This window comes from Theropithecus gelada, chromosome 18, assembly GCF_003255815.1.
Source record: "Theropithecus gelada isolate Dixy chromosome 18, Tgel_1.0, whole genome shotgun sequence".
Taxonomy (NCBI): domain Eukaryota; kingdom Metazoa; phylum Chordata; class Mammalia; order Primates; family Cercopithecidae; genus Theropithecus; species Theropithecus gelada.
Window position 1 is genome coordinate 12,883,729 of NC_037686.1, and position 20,542 is coordinate 12,904,270.

A 20,542-nucleotide genomic window follows, 5' to 3' on the forward strand; every position below is an offset into this window, starting at 1 on the left:
GGACACCAGTCCTATTGGGTTAGGGTCACCCATGTCACCTCGTTTTAACTCGGTGACCTCTGTGAAGGCCGTGCCTCTAAGTAAGTCGCATCCTGAGGTGCTGGGGGTTAGGACTTCAACATAAGAATTTGGAGGAGGACATAATTTAGCCCGTAACAGTCAACAGTCGTATGATAAACAAATAATCTTTCCCTAATGTGTAGATTTTGTATGCTAGGTTTTTTTAGTTTGGAGATTTTATAAGAAGAAAAATCATTCATAACTGTCATTCACAGTGGATTTCATGTTGACACTTTTTTTTTTTTTATGTTTTAGGTCCACCGGGCCCCAGGGGTCCAAAAGGTGACAGAGGATCCCAGGGACCCCCTGGTCCAACTGGCAACAAGGGACAGAAAGGAGAGAAGGGGGAGCCTGGACCGCCTGGCCCTGCGGGTGAGAGAGGCCCAGTTGGACCCGCAGGTCCCCCCGGAGAGCGTGGCGGCAAAGGATCTAAGGGCTCCCAGGGCCCCAAAGGTTCCCGTGGTTCCCCTGGGAAGCCCGGCCCTCAGGGCCCCAGTGGGGACCCAGGCCCCCCAGGCCCTCCAGGCAAAGAAGGACTCCCTGGGCCCCAGGGCCCTCCTGGCTTCCAGGGACTGCAGGGCACTGTGGGGGAGCCTGGGGTTCCTGGACCTCGGGGACTGCCAGGCTTGCCTGGGGTACCAGGCATGCCAGGCCCCAAGGGCCCCCCCGGCCCTCCCGGCCCATCAGGAGCAGTGGTGCCCCTGGCCCTGCAGAATGAACCAACCCCGGCACCAGAAGACAATGGTAAGTCCGAGTCCTCCCTCCAGCCAGGGGGACAGGGCAGTGCATGTGCTTGAGACTGAGCTAGCCCCTAGTGTATGGCCCTACCCATGTTATTTGTTTTTGTTTTTGTTTGAGACAGGGTCTCACTCTGTCACCCAGGCTGGAGTGCCATGGCGTGATCTCGGCTCACTGCAACCTCCACCTCCCGGGTTCAAGCAATTCTCCTGCCTCAGCCTCCTAAGTAGCTGGGACTACAAGCGTGTGCCACCACAGCCAGCTAATTTTTGTATTTTTAGTAGAGAGGGGGTTTCGCCATGTTGGCCAGGCTGGTCTCAAACTCCTGGCCTCAAGCCATCCGCCTGCCTTAGTCTCCCAAAGTGCTGGGATTACAGGTGTGAGTCACCATGTCTTGTCCCCCGCTCCATATTATTTAACAGCAAAGGCATCTTAGGGGCTGGCACAGGAGCCCTGCTGCCAAAACAGGTCTCCACACCAGTCATGTGTTTCTCTGTAAACACCATCAGATTCTCTAGCACAAATTGTTTTATGTAGTATGTATGTATGTATGAATGGAACAGGGCGTCGCTCTGTCACCCAGGCTGGAATGACGGAGTGAAGTGGTGCAAACATAGCTCACTGCAGCTTTGACCTGGGCTTAGGTGATCTTCCCACTCAGACTCCTGCGTAGCTGGGACCACAGGGGTGTGCCACCACACCTGGCTAATTTTTTATTTTCATTTTTTGTAGAGACAGGGTCTTGTTATATTGCCCGGGCTGGTCTTGAACTCCTGGTCTCTGGCAACCCTCCTGCCTCAGTCTTGCAACGTGCTGGGATTCCAGGTGTGAGCCACGGCACCGGCTCTTGCACTTGTTTATTTATAGGGGGCAGCCCTCAGAAGACAAACACAATGCAAAACATTTCCTTCAGGGAAGCCTGCGGCTGGCCACCCTGACCACTCTTGCCTCGTTTTACATCCTCACTCTGGGGATAGATGGGCTCCCTCCGTTAGCTCCATCAACATGCGGATGGAACCCTCAGCTATTGATGACTACAGTTAATTTATTTTTGAGGTGTTAGATGTTATGGTGCCTTCTAGTCTTTTGATAATTAAACATTTGACAAAACTCAAATGTTTGGTTAGCAACCAAGCCTATTTTTCTCTCCTTCAACCCAACCCCTATTCTACTTGATTTTGGTCGGTGAGGCCTGGGTTATCTTTGTTGATCCATGAGCCCAGTTTTGGTGCTGGGTTCTCACATCCAACTGTTCATAGGTTCCATATGATTCCAGACTGACGCTGAACATCTGTGCCTGCCCTGCTTCTTGTTGTTGCTTCTGTTATTTCTGTCATTGTGAAGACGGATCCAGACGCAGAAGAACAAAGACCCAGTCAAAGATCTTTTCCAGATTATGTGGTTTTGGCTTGTGCTCTGCAGTCCACTCTGGGCTCATGCTTGCTGCGAGCACGTCCGTGAACATCAGCTGTGGGCCTCGTGCAGGGACGCTCAGGCTGCTCCCAGCAGGACCACAGTTTTGGCCTCTGAAACACAACTGAAGAAAAGCAGAGTGCTTTCTGTGATTTTTTAATCAATGTTTTCCACTTTTGCATTCCTAGGCTGCCCGCCTCACTGGAAGAACTTCACAGACAAATGCTACTATTTTTCGATTGAGAAAGAAATTTTTGAGGAAGCAAAGCTTTTCTGTGAAGACAAGTCTTCCCATCTCGTTTTCATAAACACTAGGGAGGAACAGGTATGCCTGCCACATACTTGGTCGGGGAAACTATAATTTAAGGATAGTTTACATCTGGAAATTGCAGGCTAGTTGGGGATTTGGAGATATCACGAATTCCTAGTCACGTAAACATGGGAGGCAACATTACAGAGATTTGGATTTCATCCAGTGGCTAGAAGCGTTCATGGCATTGGAATTGTATCTTCATGATTCTTCCTGGAAGTTATTACTTATCAAGCCTGGAGATGTGTGGCTCCTTCTGGTGGCTGTTGAAATAATTATAATGCAGAGAAGCTTGAGGGCTGCCACCAGGCACCTGTGGGGGCAGAGACAGAGGCATGAACACTGTAGGGATGGAGTGGGGTGCAAGGGACCACGCATGGCCCCAGAGGAGTCAGGAAGAGCAAAGAAGGCTGAGGAGGCAGGGCCCACACATGGTGATGCTAGTGTCCACTCATTAGACCCCTTCTGTATGCCAGGCACTGTGCGAGGCATCTTCTCCCTTAAACCTCACAACAACCCTGGAACGTAGGTATTATTATTGTCCTCATTTGACAGATAGGAAAACTGAGGCCCAGCAAGGGTTATGCAGACTGAGACCAAAACTGCGGCCCATCTAGCAACAATGCAGCGCTTTCTTTGATACCACACCATTCCAGCAGCCTCCTCCCTTTTCCCTAAGTTATCTCCAGCAGACACAATCCTGTAAACAGATGTTTCCTGTAGTAACTGACTGGAATGAGCACACGGCAGACAGTGACCAAGCACCTGGGCTTTAGAATACACAGACCGGGCCCAAGCCCAGCTCAGCTGCTTCTCATGCTTGTTCAATGGGTGGTTATAAAAGCTTGAAGACACACTGCGTGCAACACACTGCACATGGGGCCCAGCCCAGAGGAAGTGCCCAATAATATCATGACTATTCCTATGATTAGGACATGGGAGAAAGGGGTGGGTGGTAGGAGGAGGTGGAACCAATGGACATTCACTGAGTTGTCTGCATGATTTGGAGGAAGAGCCTCACTTTAACATCAGTTGTAAACTTGTAAGAAGAAAAAGTCAAAGCCCCCCAAACAGTGCAAAACAGAGCAACTAGCAAGAAAAAAGCAGAAAGCAAAAGCAGGCTACACGTTCTAACAAATATCCTCTTTTAAATTGTCCTTTTTTCTAAATGTTAAATAAAAGAAGAAGGTCTGAGACATCTGTTCTGAAAAATAGTCACGCACCATCCCTGGTTTGTTTTTCAGCAATGGATAAAAAAACAGATGGTAGGGAGAGAGAGCCACTGGATCGGCCTCACAGACTCAGAGCATGAAAATGAATGGAAGTGGCTGGATGGGACATCTCCAGACTACAAGTAAGTACTCAGAAGCTTCCAGATTGGTGGTCAGGCTCTCACTGTTCTGTTGTCGCTTCTTGCCTGACTCCCAACAGTTTCTTCCTTAATGACCTCATGTCCTAGACGCTCCTCCCAAACTGGGGCTCCTGGTACTAGTTGCGTATTTCCCCTGGAGAAATCGTGGTTGACAGTTGATACGCTGTCAAATAAGGCTTTCCTTTCTTCTTTTCATGGAGTGAATTTTTTTTCATTTCTAAGGAAAAAATCATGAAACTCATAAAACCACACAGCGTAATACTTCTGGTCGAGGCATTTTCTTTAAACGCTATGGGAAAGCATGATGAAGCCCAGGCAACCTCAAGCATGATCAGCGTTCACCCCAGGCGTGTTTCCAAGAACTGGGGAGCTCCCTTCAGGATCACACTGTGGATGCCCCTGACAACCTAGTTGGGCTTCTAGGCAGAGTGTGATTAGAAACTACAGATGTGTAATTTTCCTGGCTCATGCTTGTAATCCCAGCACTTTGGGAGGCTGAGATGGGCAGATCACTTGAGGTCTGGAGTTCAAGACCAGTCTGGTCAACATGGCGAAACCTCGTCTTTACTTAAAAAAAATACAAAAATTAGCCAGATATGGTGGCGCATGCGTGTAATCCCAGCTATTCAGGAGGCTGAGGCAGAAGAATTGCTTAAATCCAGGAGGCGGAGGTTGTTGGGAGCCGAGATTGTGCCACTGCACTCCAGCCTGGGCCACAGAGCAAGACTCCATCTCAAAAAAGAAAAAAAAAAAAAAAGAAACTACAAATGTGTGATTTTCCTACACATAGGAAGTTAAAATACACCATAAACAAAGTTGCATTTGCGGGATAACCATCCCCTAGAGGTTTGAAGATTCCCTATAAGTCCCATGTGACCTAAGTTCTATGAAAGGAGCAACAAAGAACAGAATCACTTTGAGGTACCTTCTCAGCTAACCCAGAAGTCTCCAGGATCTCATCTTACCCCAGGGGATGTTAACCCCTTCCCTAATTCTAACAATGACTGTATTGCATCAGTTTGATTTTCACGTCTCCGTACTCTGACTTTGCCTCTAACAGGTGTGAAAATTGCAAGGAACTGTAACAAATGAAGCAGAATTTATTTTAAAAAAAAAACCCTCTGAGTAACCTTTAGTTTGCTGGAGACAGAGAGGCCAGACCCTGCAGAGGCTCCACCAGGCACAAGAGCATCACCGCATTGGAAGCACTTTCTGAGCATTGGGCAAAGGCCATGATGTGGCCTCTGGGGCTGTCCCAGGAGAGGAGAAAACAACGGTGTTTCAGACCTAAGACAGTCTCATGGCCATGGAGGCCTAGGCTTGTATCAGCCGAGCAGCAAGGAGGAGGGTCAGAGGTGATGCAGAAGCCAGATCGAGTTTTTAAAATGTCCCTGTGTGCGTGTCCATGTGCATTTGGATAAATAGGCTCTTTTGTACTTTCAAATTCTCCATGTGAGTAGGATCAGAGGATAAAGGAGGAAATCAGAATAAGGCCATCTCTCTTTTATTTTTGTTTGTTTTTAAGAGACAAGGTCTCACTCTGTTGCCCAGGCTGAAGGGCAGTGGCACAATCATGGCTCACTGCAGCCTCTTATCTCCCCAGCTCAAGCGATCCTCCCACCTCAGACTCCCAAGTCCCTGGGACCACAGGTGCACATCACCACACCTGGCTAATGGTTTCAGCTTTTGTTTAGACGTGGTCCACTATGTTGCTCTGGTTGGTCTCAAACTCCTAGCCTCAAGTGATCCTCCCACCTTGGCCTCCCAAAGCACTGGGATCACAGGTATGAGCCACTGCAACTAGCCAGGCCATCTCTTTATAAAAAATAAACACGTGGCCAAATATTGATTTGAAACATTAGAAGATTTTAGGTCTGCTCTGAAGATTTAGACTTCCCTTAAGGGCAAGTGGATGTCTGCTGCAGGCCTGTCAGAGACCCGTCTGCTTCTCTGCACCTGTCCTGCGGAGAGGAAGGGATGCCCCCTGGCATCCTCTGGCACTTGAGAATTTGCCTGATGAGCCAAGGAAAGTGCCCAACACATCAGGGACACACTTTAGGAGACCCAAAACGGTTGCAGGAATCACCATCTGAAACGGTAGCTGTAGAAGGTTGGAGCTGGGGATGGGAGACAGAGACTATTTTCTTAGAAAGACAAATTCTGCTTTTTTGACAGCCAAGAGTGCCAGGGCCTTTTTTTTTTTTTTTTTTTTTAAAAAGAGGTGGGAGAAGCTGGAAAAAAAATCATCTTCACTTTTTTCACTGCCATAAATGCACAAAGGTCTGGGTTAGACTCACTAAGAAATTCAATCTTAAGCCTTTCCTCAAGAAAAAAACTGGATTGGCCCATATGGAATGGATTGGGCTGGAACATGACTGTCTGTGCCAGCTCTCCCAATGTGACATTTTTCTCCTCTTCCCTGGGGTCCCGCAAGAATGATATGATTTGGATGGAGCGCACCGGCTTGGTACCCAGGACCTGAGAAGAATGACGTCACCAGACAACTCACTGGGCACCCAGTCCCCAACCACAGCCATTTTGGAGCCTCCCGAATCCTCAGCTCTGCACCCCAGCCACCACACAGGCTGTGCTTCTCGTTTTCCACCCAAAGGAATACCTAGGCACATAAAAATCCCCAGGATCAAATTTTAAAAGCAAGAATAAGTTAGGCAGGCATGTTATGAGGTCTCAATAACCAAAGGCTAATTTAATTTGACATATAATAATAAACATTGCACACACTAGAAAGCAAGCCAGTGCAGTCAAGGGAGGGAGTGCATGCTCCAGCGTCAGCAAGATCGGGGTTCTGGGCCTTGAACCAGCAACTCTCAAAACTGCAGGGCCTCATGCGAGTTCCTCAGCCCCACAAAACCTCCATGTCCCCATTTAGAAGATGAATTTTACAAAAGTACCTATGTCAGTATTGTGAAAATCAAATGTGATATCTGTATGTAAAGCCTTTAGTACAGGGCTTGGCACGTAGGAAGTGCTCGAGAAATAGTACCTCCTAGTATTGGTCTATTATTACTATTATCATCATAATTATTATCATATTAGTTAGCAGTTGCTGATAAATACTACATAGCACGTATATATTTTACAGTATCCTGATTGGGATGTCCACACAGTGTCTTACTCAAGTCCCACAACAGGTTTGTGAAGAACACAAGAAAAACGTTCTCTGCATGCCCTGGGAATGGGGACTGGGCTTTAGGCTCTCAGGGGTCTCCCACAAGTATAAACTGCCCCAAATATGTCTCCTCCCAGTCAGACCCACTTTTTTTTTGGAGATGGAGTCTTGCTCTGTCGCCAGGCTGGAGGGCAGTGGTGAGATCTCGGCTCACTGCAACCTCCGCCTCCTAGGTTCAAGTGATTCTCCTGTCTCAGCCTCTCAGTAACTGGGATTACACGCACCCCCCACCATGCTCGGCTAACTTTTTTGTATTTTTAGTAGAGATGGGGTTTCACCATGTTGGTCAGGCTGGTCTTGAACTCCTGACCTCAGGTGATCCCCCCCGCCTCAGCCTCCCAAAGCACTGGGATTACAGGCGCGAGCCACCACACCCAGCCATCAGACTGACTTTTACTCGCCTTGTCTTTGCATCTGTGGCCTCCAAGCGTTGGCCCATCCACCTCCCTTACCCCTGCCACCAGCAGTGATTTCTGGAACAGATCATCGCAAGAGACTATTATGAACAATTATTCACCAAAAAATTGGATAACCTAGAAGAATGGATAAATTCCTAGAAACCTATAGCCTACCAAGACCGGATCCAGAAGAAATAGAAAGCACAGGCTGAGGTGGGAGTATCATTTGAGGCCAGGAGTTCAAGACCAGCCTGAGCAACAGAGCAAGACCCCCATCTCTTAAAGAAAAACAAGGAAAAAAAAGGAAGAAATAGCCTGGCCAGCCTAATAACAAATAAGATTGAAGTAGCAATCAGAAACCTCCCAAAAAAAATAAGCCCAGGACCAGATGGCTTCACAGCCAAATTCTACCAAACATTCAAAAAGCATCAGTCCTTCTTAAACTCTTCCAAAAAATAGAAGTCGATGGGCCTGGCACCATTCCATCCCTTGCCCAGGCTAAGAAGAATTAAGTACCACTGCTTTCCCCTTACTCTTTTCTCCCAGCACACATACCATCCTTTTAAAACGGTTTGTGGGTTTCGTGGTTACTGTTAAAGAGAAAATAGACGAGGGGTAAAAGGCTCTATCCTCTGCGTCTCGGCCTCACCTCGTTTTTCATGCTGAGACCTGGTTGTGAAAGAGAGTGCTGGAATGGACAGCAACAGTGACATGGAACAGAAGCCAGAGGCTTAGGGGACACACAGATTGAGCTCAGGCCTATTTCCTATGAAACACTCAAGCTGACTTGCTGAATCTTATGGCTCCTTCTGCACTGCAGCAGGACAGGACCAGCTGAGGGGAAAGGGTGGCGTGAGATGCCAGCTGCAATGGCCCAAGACAGTTCCAAGGATGGGTCCCCAGGGGCTTTGGATCCACACACCAATACAATTTCAAAAGAAAGATTGGCAGGTCTGACACAGATCAGCAGGATTTTATTTGCCGATTAAGGACAAGGCTTTAAAAAAGTACCAATCGGCAAATCTCAACATTAAAGAAAACAGTAAACCTGTAATTATTTCCAGGAAGAGACGGCTGGCCATCTTACATTCACACACACACACCACACCGTCCTTATTCTTCTCCTTTCACCAGGTCCTGTGAAAACTTCATTCTTGGTCAACACCCAGTCCGTGACTGGAGATTAGAGTCCATTGGCCCATAGTCTCATGATAACATTTGATTAATTACCTTGAAGTGTCTGCCATGAGCCAGCCTCTGTGCCGGGCTGCAGGATCTTTTCTGGAGTGTGGGGGCAGCAGTGTGAGTGAGCAGTCGTCATTGGGATCATGTTTTAAAAAGGCAGGTTTCCGGGGCCATGTCACAGTCAATAGAACATAGCAACCCTAACTGTGGATACAGCAAAGAACAGGCCTTCAAAGGAGATTTCAACATTCCCCTCTCAGTTACTGATGGACAAATTGATAGGGATATAATACACACAATCAACTAACTTGACTTATTTGATATTTGTGGGACATTTCACCCAACATCTGCAAATACATATTCTTTTCAGGTGCGTGTGGTACATTCACCAAGATGAACTATATTCTGGGCCATAAAATAAGTCTCAATAAATTTAAAAGAACCAGAACTATAAGGCCAGGCACGGTGGCGCACGCCTGTAATTCCAGTACTTTGGGAAGCCGAGGCAGGTGGATCACCTGAGGCCAAGAGTTCCAGACCAGTGAGGCCAACATGGTGAAATCCCATCTCTACTAAAAGTACAAAACATTAGCCAGGTGTGGTGGCAGGTACCTGTAATCCCAGCTACTCAGGAGGCTGAGGCAGGAGAATTGCTTGAACCCGGAGGTAGAGGTTGCAGTGAGCTGAGATCACACCACTGCACTCCAGCCTGGGTGAGACAGCGAGACTCCATCTCAAAAAAAAAAAAAAAAAAACAACTAGAACTATATAGAGTATGTTTTCTGACCAAAATAATTAAGTTAGACATAGATAGAAAAATATCTGTGAAATCCCAATTATTTTAAATCACACATTTCTTAATAACCCATGGGTCAAAGAAAAAAAAATCACAAAGGAAATCTGAAAATGTTTCAAAGAAGATGAAAACATATCAAAATATGTGGAGTGCAGCTAAAATAGTATTTAGAAAGGTATAGTTATAGCTTTAAAATACATATATTAGAAGCATTGTTTAAAGGTTGAAAATCAATTATCTAAGCTTCCACTTTACCAGGGTAGAGAAAGAAGAACAAATTAATCCCTAAGTAAGTCAAAGGAAGGAAATAATAAAGACTGGAAAGCAGTGAAATAGAAAGACCAACAGTAGAAAGGATCTATAAAACAGGAACATGTCAAAGTTGATCTTTTCCTTTGGGAGGCCAAGGCAGGAGGATTGCTTGAGCCCAGGAGTTCGAGACCAGCCTGAGCAACATAGCAAGACCCCATCTCTACAAAAAACTTAAAAATTAGCTGGGTGTGCTGGTGTACATCTGTGGTCCCAGGTATTCAGGAGGCTGAGGTGAGAGGATCACTTGAGCTTGGAAGGTTGAGGCTGCAGTGAGCTGTGATCACACCTCTGCATTCTGGCCTTGGCTTTTTTTCTTTTTTCTTTCTTTTTTTTTTCCAAGACAGAACAAGACTCTGTCTCAAAAGAAAAAAAAAAAGGGCTGATCCTTTTACTCTTGGTGTAATGAATGTAGGTATAAGCATGTCACTGTGCAGACTGTCATTGTTAATGGAGGCTGCCTGCTAGACCTGTGGGAGCCGAACACATATGGGACCTGGGTACTGCCCACCTGCTCAGCAGAATGCTAAGGGAGCTTTTTTGCCTACCCTGCTTGCAGTTGCCTACCTTGGATCACCAGAGATGTGACAGTCTTCCTGAGAATCTCCCAAACACACTAGAAGCTCTTCAGTTCCTCTGTCCACAGGACATCATTTGGTGGGAGTGTGCTATCACAATTACAAGTCACAGCTTTCATCTTCACATCACAAAGATAAAATGTGCTGCCTTTCTGTCTATGCAGACTGCTTCATATAATATCATACATTGTGCTTTTAGTTTTTTTGTGTTTTATTTTTTATTTTTTAAGATGGTCTAGTTCTGTTGCCTAGGCTGGAGTGCGGTGGCACAATCATGGCTCACTGCAGCCTCAACCTCCCAGGCTCAAGTGATCCTCCTATTTTAGTCTCCTGAGTAGCTGGGACTTCTGGCATCAGCTGCCATACCTGGCTAATTTATTTTAAATGTTTTATAGAGATGGGGGTTTCTCACTGTGTTACCCAGGCTAGTCTTGAACTCCCGGCCTCAAGCAATCCTCCTGCCTCAGCCTCCTGAAGTGCTGGGATTACAGTATGAGCCACTGCGCTAGGGTGAATTAGAGGATGCTAAAGGTTCTCTTCCAGGCTCTTTCATTCTACGGTCCTATATTCTAAATCCTATTTTTTTTTTTTTTTTTTTTTTTTTTTGAGATGGAGACTCGCTCTGTCGCCTAGGCTGGAGGGCAGTGGTGTGATCTTGGCTCACTACAACCTCCACCTCCTGGGTTCAAGCGATTCTCATGCCTCAGCCTCCCCAGTAGCTGGGACTCCAGGCGCCTGCCACCAGGCCTGGCTAATGTTTGTATTTTTTTAGTAGAGATGGGGTTTTGCCATGTTGGCCAGGCTGGTCTTGAACTCCTGACTTTAGGTGATCCACTCAGCCTCCCAAAGTGCTGGGATTACAGGTGTAAGCCACCGTGCCCAGCCTCTAAATCCTATTCTAAATATCTTATATTTAGATATATATACTTGATGTGTATGTGTGTGTGTTTCCAGCTCACTAGAGCAGTCAGTCCAAGCATTTCCAAGATTCCTGGTGTACTCAGAGTATGATGTCCAAGTACATGTATGTGCTGCTACCACTCACTTCTGTGACATGTGTATGATAATGTAGAATTCGGGGCTTTGAGCCCCAGACTTCAGCCATTCATCTTGCCAGAATCTACCTGTGAATGAGGTTAAGGCACTGTTTAAGCTGACATTCTTCTCCAAAATATATACATTATGCTTATTTGACATGTTATGTGCTATTTTATTATAAACACGCAGACTGAGGGGTTTTCCCGCAAATCTCTCCATGTGATTTTAGCTTTGCTGAAGAGATGCTTTGAGACTCTGGGTGGTCAGTCCACAGAATAAATTGTCCCTGCAGCCTGCCTTCAGGCTACCCACTTTCCACCCATTCTGGCCTACTGCAGTCACCTCTGCTCATAGAACTGCATTCTGCTTTTAGTCCTAAGGAAAGCCTTGAGCACTGTATGTAAAGAATTCCAGTGACCTGGAAAATCAAATGGAGAAAGGTGATAAAGATTATCTCCTTTCTTATCACTCAGTTATTTCTCTGCCTGGTTGTTACATCCTTTTTATTTATTTAACTTAAAACGACTTAAAAGGAAACGCAAAGGGAAAATATTAAGCAGGACTTCTAAGCCCAAAGAAGTCGTAGTTATACAATTTCCCAATTAACTGAGAAATCAAGAATATCAAATATCCTATCATTATACATTCAGGAGTCATAGATCTCAAATTTTATAAACAAAAGTAGAATCAAACCCCCTCATATTACTGGCAGAAATGAATAAAATGTACATCCACAAGATCAAACTGCTCAGGCATTGCTGACATCTCCAGAAGAATCTCACAAGGTGCGGCCGGGCACGGTGGCTCAAGCCTGTAATCCCAGCACTTTGGGAGGCCGAGACGGGCGGATCACGAGGTCAGGAGATCGAGACCATCCTGGCTGACACGGTGAAACCCCGTCTCTACTAAAAAAATACAAAAAAAACTAGCCGGGCGAGGTGGCGGGCGCCTGTAGTCCCACCTACTCGGGAGGCTGAGGCAGGAGAATGGCATGAACCCGGGAGGCGGAGCTTGCAGTGAGCCAAGATTCACGCCACTGCACTCCAGCCTGGGCGGCAGAGCGAGACTCTGTCTCAAAAAAAAAAAAAAAAAGAATCTCACAAGGTGGAAAGAGTTACACAAAAAAAGCAAATGTGAAAGTAAACTACTTTTCCTTCCAACTTCATCTCTATCTGGTGTCGGGCTGAGATTGTCACAGGCTGAAATGTTGAACTCATTGTGACTCGTCTGTTATGTAAGCTCTAAGAGTTGGGACTTTGTCTCTTCTCTGCACTGCTATGTTGCCATCACCCAGATGATACCTGGCTCATAGCAGGAGGGCTATGGATGCCTGGTGTGAGTGAGTGAGTGAGTGAGTGAGACTATTTTCTAACTCTCCCTTCTAAGTAGCATCCCATTTTTACTCTCACCAATCGATGGTTTCCTCTGAATTCTCTTTCATCACTAGGTTTATTTAATTGAGGCCACTCGATTAATATCTATATTTTTTTGAGATGGAGCCTCCCTCTGTCACCCAGGCTGGAGTACAGTGGCATGATCTTGGCTCACTGCAAACCTCCACCTCCTGGATTCAAGCGATTCTCCTGCCTCAGCCTCCCAAGTAGCTGGGCCTACAGGTGCCCACCACCATGCCCAGTTGATTTTTGTATTTTTAGTAGAGATGCAGTTTCATCATGTTGGCCAGGCTGGTCTCGAACTCCTGACCTCAGGAGATCCACCTGCCTCAGCTTCCCAAAGTGCTGCAATTACAGGCATGAGCCACCACGCCCAGCCTTCATATTCATTTTTTTAAAATCCCAAAATACACATTTGGTGTGGGGGAGTCAGTTCTACCCTGTCCCCATCCTTTGACCATGGACTTCAACCGTCCTTTCACGCTGCCCTCTAGTTTTGCGGGTCTTATTGTCCAGACATGCAGGGCCATACAGGCTGTCTTCTCGGGTGACCTGAGGACACTCTGTGGCCAGTGCGGTAATGAGTCATTGTTTATGGGAAGCACCCTCTGCTGCAGATGTTCTTCCAGACCCTCCACGTGAGGCTGGCTTGTCCTCTCAGGCAGCAGCTGCAAGCTTCTGTGAATGAATCTGCTTCTTAGACAAGATTGAGCCTTCAAAGGGTAAGTCTGGAAGCACACCTGATTTATTCATGGAAACAGAATCAAGAACTGTTATCTGTGGCAAAGTGCTGTTCCCAGCCACAGCATCCAAGTTAAAAGCCCCATGTGAACTCATCCTAAAGAAACTTGTTTTTAAGAATCTCTCTCTCAAAAAAGGCAGTGAAATGTAGGAGTCATTTTCAGTAAGATTAAATTACTATTTATTTCTAAAGCGATCAACCTTCTACAACTCAGCCAGATAATCATAACCAGTTATTTGTAATTGTAGGTTCTTGTAAATGTATTTCAAAAGTCTTTCACTTTCTCTTCCTGGCTCTTGGACTTGTTCGAGGCAAGATATTGAAATGTACAAGGTCCCTCTGGGTTCTCACAAGACCGTGTGTGTGTGTGTGTGTGTGTGTGTGTGTGTGTGTGTGTGTATCATGTCCTCATAATGAATAGATATTCACACACATATATGCACTCATGCCCAGAAGTGAGCATTCCAGCACACATTAGAAAATCATTCATCTAACTGTCCCAAAGCAAGATCCACTCCCTCCGCATTGTGATGAACCAGCGTAGTGAGTTTGGTTCATGGTAGCAAAGATCACAGGCCTGCAGGGAGATGCTGCATTACACATTACTCTGCAAAACAGCTCCTCCTTACTCTGAATAAGAACACGTACTGCTTCTTAAACTGCATTTTCATTCCAGCATAAATGACATGCTTCAGTTTTGTTTTTTTATATTTCTCTGCTGCTCTTGACTAAAGAAAAGCTGTGCATTACTGTGCAAATAACATTCAATTTCTGTTTTGCTAAAAGAAATTGGAAAGCTGGACAGCCGGATAACTGGGGTCATGGCCACGGGCCAGGAGAAGACTGTGCTGGCTTGATTTATGCTGGGCAGTGGAACGATTTCCAATGTGAAGACGTCAATAACTTCATTTGCGAAAAAGACAGAGAGACAGGTGAGCCGTAGATGGGATTTAAAAGGGAGCTGCCAGCTTATGTCCTATGAAAGGGTGAGGGGTGGTGAGTACAAGGGCCCTGAATGCAGGCTCTGCAATTAGGTTTCAGTCCTGGTTCTGCTATTTATTAACTGGGCAGGTGATTAACCTCAGGGGAATAGTAATAGCATCTTCTTCACAAAGTTGTTGTGAAGATTTAAATAATAAGTGTGCCTCACATGTAGGAAGTACTCAACGAATGCTAAACTAACTGACCCAGATAAGTATCTTATATTGTGAGTTAATTGTTCTTTAAGATATAGCACCAGCCGGGCACAGTGGCTCATGCCTGTAATCCCAGCACTTTGGGAGGCCGAGGCAGGCGGATCTCCTGAGGTGGGGAGTTTGAGACCAGCCTGACCAACATGGAGAAACCCCATCTCTACTAAAAATACAAAATTAGCCAGGCGTGGTGGCATGTGCCTGTAATCCCAGCTACTCAGGAGGCTGAGGCAGGAGAATTGCTTGAGCCCAAGAGGCAGAGGTTGCAGTGAGCCGAGATCACACCATTGCACTCCAGCCTGGGTAACAAGAGTGAAACTCTGTCTCAAAAAAAAAAAAAAAAAAAAGAAAGAAAGAAGATATAGCACCAATATTAGTCCTTTTTCATAGACATTCATACACAGCTAATCCAGGTGGCCACACATTCAGTTCCACGAGTATCTACTGAGCATCTACTATAGGCCAGATCCTGTGATCCATAATAGAGAGAGATCGTCTGTGCTGCTTATAAGCTCATAAGCCAAAGCAGCTTGTGGAGATTTTCTTGACTTCAAAGGCTGTGTACCTACAGCTTCATTTAACACACGACCCTCTTTGGCATGCGGCATCTTCGTTTTCTTCACCAGAATGAGATTAAAAGTTTGTGATGGGGATGGGGGAAATGGGGAATGAAGGCAAATGGGTATGGGGTTTCTTTTTGGGGTGATGGAAATGTTCTAAAATTAGACTAGATTGGTTCTAAATTGCATAACTTTGTGAATATACCAAAGACCACTGAATTATATACTTTAAATGGGTGAATTATACAATTTGTGAATTGTATTTCAATAAAGCTGTTCATTTAAAAAGTTGGCAGTAAACAAAAACCTCAAATATATTTTGGTCAAACTATTTTTGGAAGTAACTGGGGCATAAATTATCCATATTGCCATTCAGCAGACAATTATTGAGCACCTTTGATGTGTCAGGCATTGGTCCAAGTGCTAGGGACCTTAAGACACATAGGAACTCACAGCTGGGTCAGTTGAGGGGGAAAAACACAGATATCTAAACAAGAGATTATAATTGATGGTGACAAGTAACTCAGATTTGTCTTTTGTATGCTTTGTTTGGCCATTTGGGATTTGAGTAGGGACCAGGCTTCCCCAGAATAGGCTCTTTCAAAATGGAACTTAGCTTTTCATCTGAATAAGATCTTCTAGATGTTTCTTTGAAAATATAAGCATTGTTGAATGATGTATTTTAGACACTGTTCTATAAAAATACACGTTTCTTTTTTTTGAATTGCACTTTAACTTTATTATTTAAGAAAAACTAATGCCCATTCTTATTTCTCTCTTTTAGTACTGTCATCTGCATTATAATGGACTGTGATGGAATCACATGAGCAAATTTTCAGCTCTCAAAGGCAAAGGACGCTCCTTTCTAATTGCATCACCTTCTCATCAGATTGAAAAAAAAAAGCACTGAAAACCAATTACTGAAAAAAAATTGACAGCTAGTGTTTTACCATCCATCATTACCCAAAGACTTGGGAACTAAAATGTTCCCCAGGGTGATATGCTGAAATTCATTGTGCACATGGACTGAATCACATAGATTTTCCTCCGTCAGTAACCATGCAATTATTCAAATTATATCTTCCGAAGTATGGAACACTACAATCAGAAAAAGGCTATCATTGATTGTTGAGTTATAGGAAGAACTTAAGCATATACTGTGTAAACAGTACCATACGTTTCTAAAAATCCCAAGTGTAGGAAAAATATGCAGACATACAGATATATAGGCCAACTCTTAGTAATAATATGAAATATACTTAAAGAGCTTTTAAAACTTTGTATTTTTGTACAAAATATTTGCCTTTTACAATTTTTTTCCTTTTTTTTTTTTTTTTTTTGTCATTTTACCAACATAATACATGGAGCCAAAGAAAACAATAATGGTACTAATAAAAACTCCTAGGGTTTCCTGTCAGATTTAATTCTACCCAGTGGCAAAGAATTTTTTCAATTGTGGTTTTAAAAAAATAATTAAATATACATGTATATATATATATATTTTTTTAATGTTTCATTTCCTCAGAGGAGTCAATCACTTGGAATGTCTAGAAATATCCTTACAGATTTTGCCAGTGTCAATCAAGCCTGCATGCATGCACGACTCAGTGAAGTGGGCTGTGCCTTGAGCCCATCACCAGCCAACATTCTTGACATGTGCCTGATCAGACGCAGAAGAAGTGGGCAACTCAAGACATGCTTCCACTTCATTTTGGTGGAGTCAGGAGGTGTGGGGGATGGAGAGGCATCTGTTGGGAAGGGCACTGAATCTGGCCTATCTAGAAGGCCCTATTTCATGGCTGAGCTATGACTGTACTTGGTATTAGACCACTACCAGAGCCGACGTTAACTGTCAGGAATGTATGGCGTCACATCAGTCAAAGACAGAGATGCTAGAAAGATGGGAACCAGCTGCATATTACCTGGAAAGTTTGTTTTCTTAAGTCGTTTCCAAAAACATAACTCCAAGGCATATGCATGATGAAATGCAAGAACAAACTTTTGGCCACTTTGTGGAACTCTTAAAAGAACCTTTCCAGCCTGGTGCGGTAGCTCACACCTGTAATCCCAGGACTTTGGGAGGCCGAGGCAGGCGAATCACTTGAGGTCAGGAGTTCGAGACCAGCCTGACTTCGTGGCATGTCTGGCCAACATGGCAAAACCCCGTCTCTACTAAAAATATGAAAATTAGCCAGGCATAGTGGCACATGCCTGTAATCCCAGCCACTTGGGAGGCTGAGGCAGGAGAATCACTTGACCCCAGGAGGCAGAGATTGCAGTGAGTCAAGATCACGCCACTGCACTCCAGCCTGGGTGACAAAGCGAGAATCCATCTCCAAAAAAAAAAAGAACCTTTCCTCTGAGCCCATCTTCCTTCCAGTCCTTGACTTTCCTTGACTTGTGCTGTTGGAAAGTCTAATATGAAAAGGGCTTAAACTAGGCATTAAATGTAACTGATGCTCAAAGGTAAGATTTCCATCCAACAGATTCCTTCTCCTCCTTCCCAAGGGTCTTCCCAGGTGGTGCTGCTACCTATCCCAAATAAAATGGTAAAAGAATAAAGACAGAGTTTGACTTTCCCACCTGCAAACACGTGGACTGTATTGCTTTGCCCACAATCCCCATTCCCCATTCATGCTGTTTTCACAGCCCAGTAATGGCCAACTGCTCAGCACCTGTGTGCCCTGCTGTCAGGCAGGTGGGACCCACGGTCATCTGGGCCTAAACTGCTGAAGCCTGCAACACAAGGCAGGCACCGCATTCCAGTACCTCTTCAGGCTCAACAGCCCTTAGAGACTACACTGAGTCCTCTTTTTCATGCTCTTCCTGTTTTTCAAGTATCAATTAAAATTTGTCTTCAGAAGAAACTTGAAAATAAGTATCCAATGCCATCATCAGGGTAGACTAGTGTTACCTTTCCCAGCTGAAGTTATTCCTCTCCCAGCCCTAATGATAACTTACCGAATGCGTGTTATTTATCAGGCACTGGTCGAAATGCTTCAATCAGATTGTCTCGCCTGATCCTCCCAACAGCCCTGGGAAGTAGGTCTTACTACACTCCCCATTTCACAGGGACTGGGGCTTGGGGAGGTGATGTGGTTTCCTGAGTCAGTCCATCACTGAGTAGACAGGATTCACATGCAAGCTTTGAAAATGTTCTAATTTTCTTTAGAAGCAAGGGTCCTTCTTAATAGCACACTGAATAAAATCAGATGAATAATCACACATTATAAGATGCCTCCTGTATGTCTCTATATTTGGCTATTTACATACCAGGTTTGTTTTTTGTTTGTTTTTGTTTTTAAGACAGAGTCTCGCTCCGTCACCCAGGCTGGAGTGCAGTGGCGCAATCTCGGCTCACTGCAATCTCTACCTCCCAGGTTCAAGGGACTCTCCCACCTTAGCCTCTGGAGTAGCTGGGACTACAGGTGCGTGCCACCATGCCCAGCTAATTTTTGTATTTTTAGTAGAGACAGGGTTTCGCCATTTTGACCAGACTGGTCTCGAACTCCTGACCTCAGGTGATCCACCTGCCTCGGCCTCCCAAAGTGCTGGGATTACAGGCGTGGGTCACCGTGCCCAGCCTACACACCAGATTTCTATTCACCTACACAGAACTGATGCTCTTTTGGAGTGGAGAGTTTTAGTAAAATATGATGGGGTCTTCAGGCACCTGACTTGCTACTTACTATGAGAAGATAGAAAATGTTTCTTACTCTAAATGGCTTTTGAAAGAATGAATGCACAACAAGGCAAAAAATAAAAACTTTCTTTTCCTTTTCTACAATCCATGTTCAACAACTCGGTCCTTCCAATTTGTAACAGAGTTTAAGCTGAAACAGACAAAAAGTAGTAATAGCTGCTCCCATTAAAAAAAAAAAAGAGTTTAAGGAAACAGCTGTATAAATCAAGAAACAATACCAAGCATGTGTGTTTTGCCCCAGATGACAAAACTGATCTCTTCTTGAGACAGTAAGCATGTTACCCAATTCATGACTCAAAGTCATATAATAGTTGACATATACCACTTTTCACATACATCATCTCTTCCAGTCTTCATGCACATCTATTGCTCCTTCTTGGGAAATGAGGAAACTGAGGCTCAGGTTGAAGACTTACCCATGGCTCACGTTTCTGTCACAGTCACTTTCCAAAAAGCAAATCTGATCAGGTTCCCCACTGAGGTCCCCAAATCTGAGTCCATCCTACCCCTAACCCTCGGCTTAAAATCTTCCAAACGATCCTGGTTGGCTGCAGGACATACCTGCAGGGGCCATAGGGCACTTGGTACCTGGTTCCCAGCTCCAAGTCTAGCCTTCCTTCCAGCTGGGAACCATCACCCATGCCCTGGTACTAGCACAGCCAGATTATGCACCTGGACCTTCCACTAGCCTCTTTCTCACCTCCATACTCCCCCTGGGTTTTCTTTCCCTGCCTCCTTTACCTGGAAAACACCTCCTTTAAGACTCAGCTCAAGCATCGCTTCTCATCTGAATCCTTTCCCAACAAACCCCGCCTGGAGGTAGAGCTGCCTCCTGCACCAAGTGCTCTGGGTAATAAAAGACAAAACTCCTTCACTGCGTTAGATAATCTACAGGTTGGCTGAAAAGCCTAAAACTTACTGGATTAAGAGAGAGGCCAGCATGGTGGTTTATGCCTATAATCCCAGCACTTTGGGAGGCCAAGGCAGGAGGATGTCTCAGGCCCAAGAATTCGAGGCCAGCCTGGCCGTCATGGTGAAACCCCATCTCTACAAAAACTACAAAAATTAGCTGGGCGTGGTGGTGCTTGCCTGTAGTCCCAGCTACTGGGGAGGCTGAGGTGGGAGAATCACTTGAGCCTGGGAGGTCAAGGCTGCAGTGAGCTGAGATTGTGCCACTGCGCTCCAGTCTGGGTGACAGAGTGAGACCTTTTCAAAAAAAAAGTTAAAAGCCAGGCGTGGTGGCTCACATTGATAATCCCAGCACTTTGGGAAGCCGAGGCAGGTGGATCACCTGAAGCCAGGAGTTCGAGACCAGCCCGGCCAACATGGTGAAACCCTGTCTCTACTGAAAAAAAAAAAAAAAAAAATTAGCTGGGCATGATGACAGGCACCTGTAATCCCAGCTCCTTGGAAGGCTGAGGAACAAAACTGCTTGAACCCAGGAGGCGGAGGTTGCAGTGAGCCAAGATCACACCACTGCACTCCAGCCTGGGTGACAAAGTGATACTCCATCTCAAAAATAAGAAAGAAAGGATGGACAGAAAGAAGGGAGGGAGGGAGGGA

The 20,542-nt window shown here is 45.3% G+C and overlaps 1 protein-coding gene across 1 annotated transcript in view; it reads left to right on the plus strand.

Moving 5' to 3' along the window:
* The window catches only part of COLEC12 (collectin subfamily member 12), a 183,603-nt gene extending 166,831 nt beyond the window's left edge, over positions 1-16,772 (plus strand). The window contains exons 6-10 of the mRNA XM_025365647.1: positions 316-804; positions 2,400-2,536; positions 3,766-3,875; positions 14,310-14,455; positions 16,061-16,772. Of these exons, the coding sequence (XP_025221432.1) occupies positions 316-804; positions 2,400-2,536; positions 3,766-3,875; positions 14,310-14,455; positions 16,061-16,080 (902 nt within the window). The 3' untranslated portion in view covers positions 16,081-16,772. The remainder of the gene's footprint in view (positions 1-315; positions 805-2,399; positions 2,537-3,765; positions 3,876-14,309; positions 14,456-16,060) is intronic.
* The last annotated feature ends 3,770 nt before the right edge of the window (positions 16,773-20,542 follow it).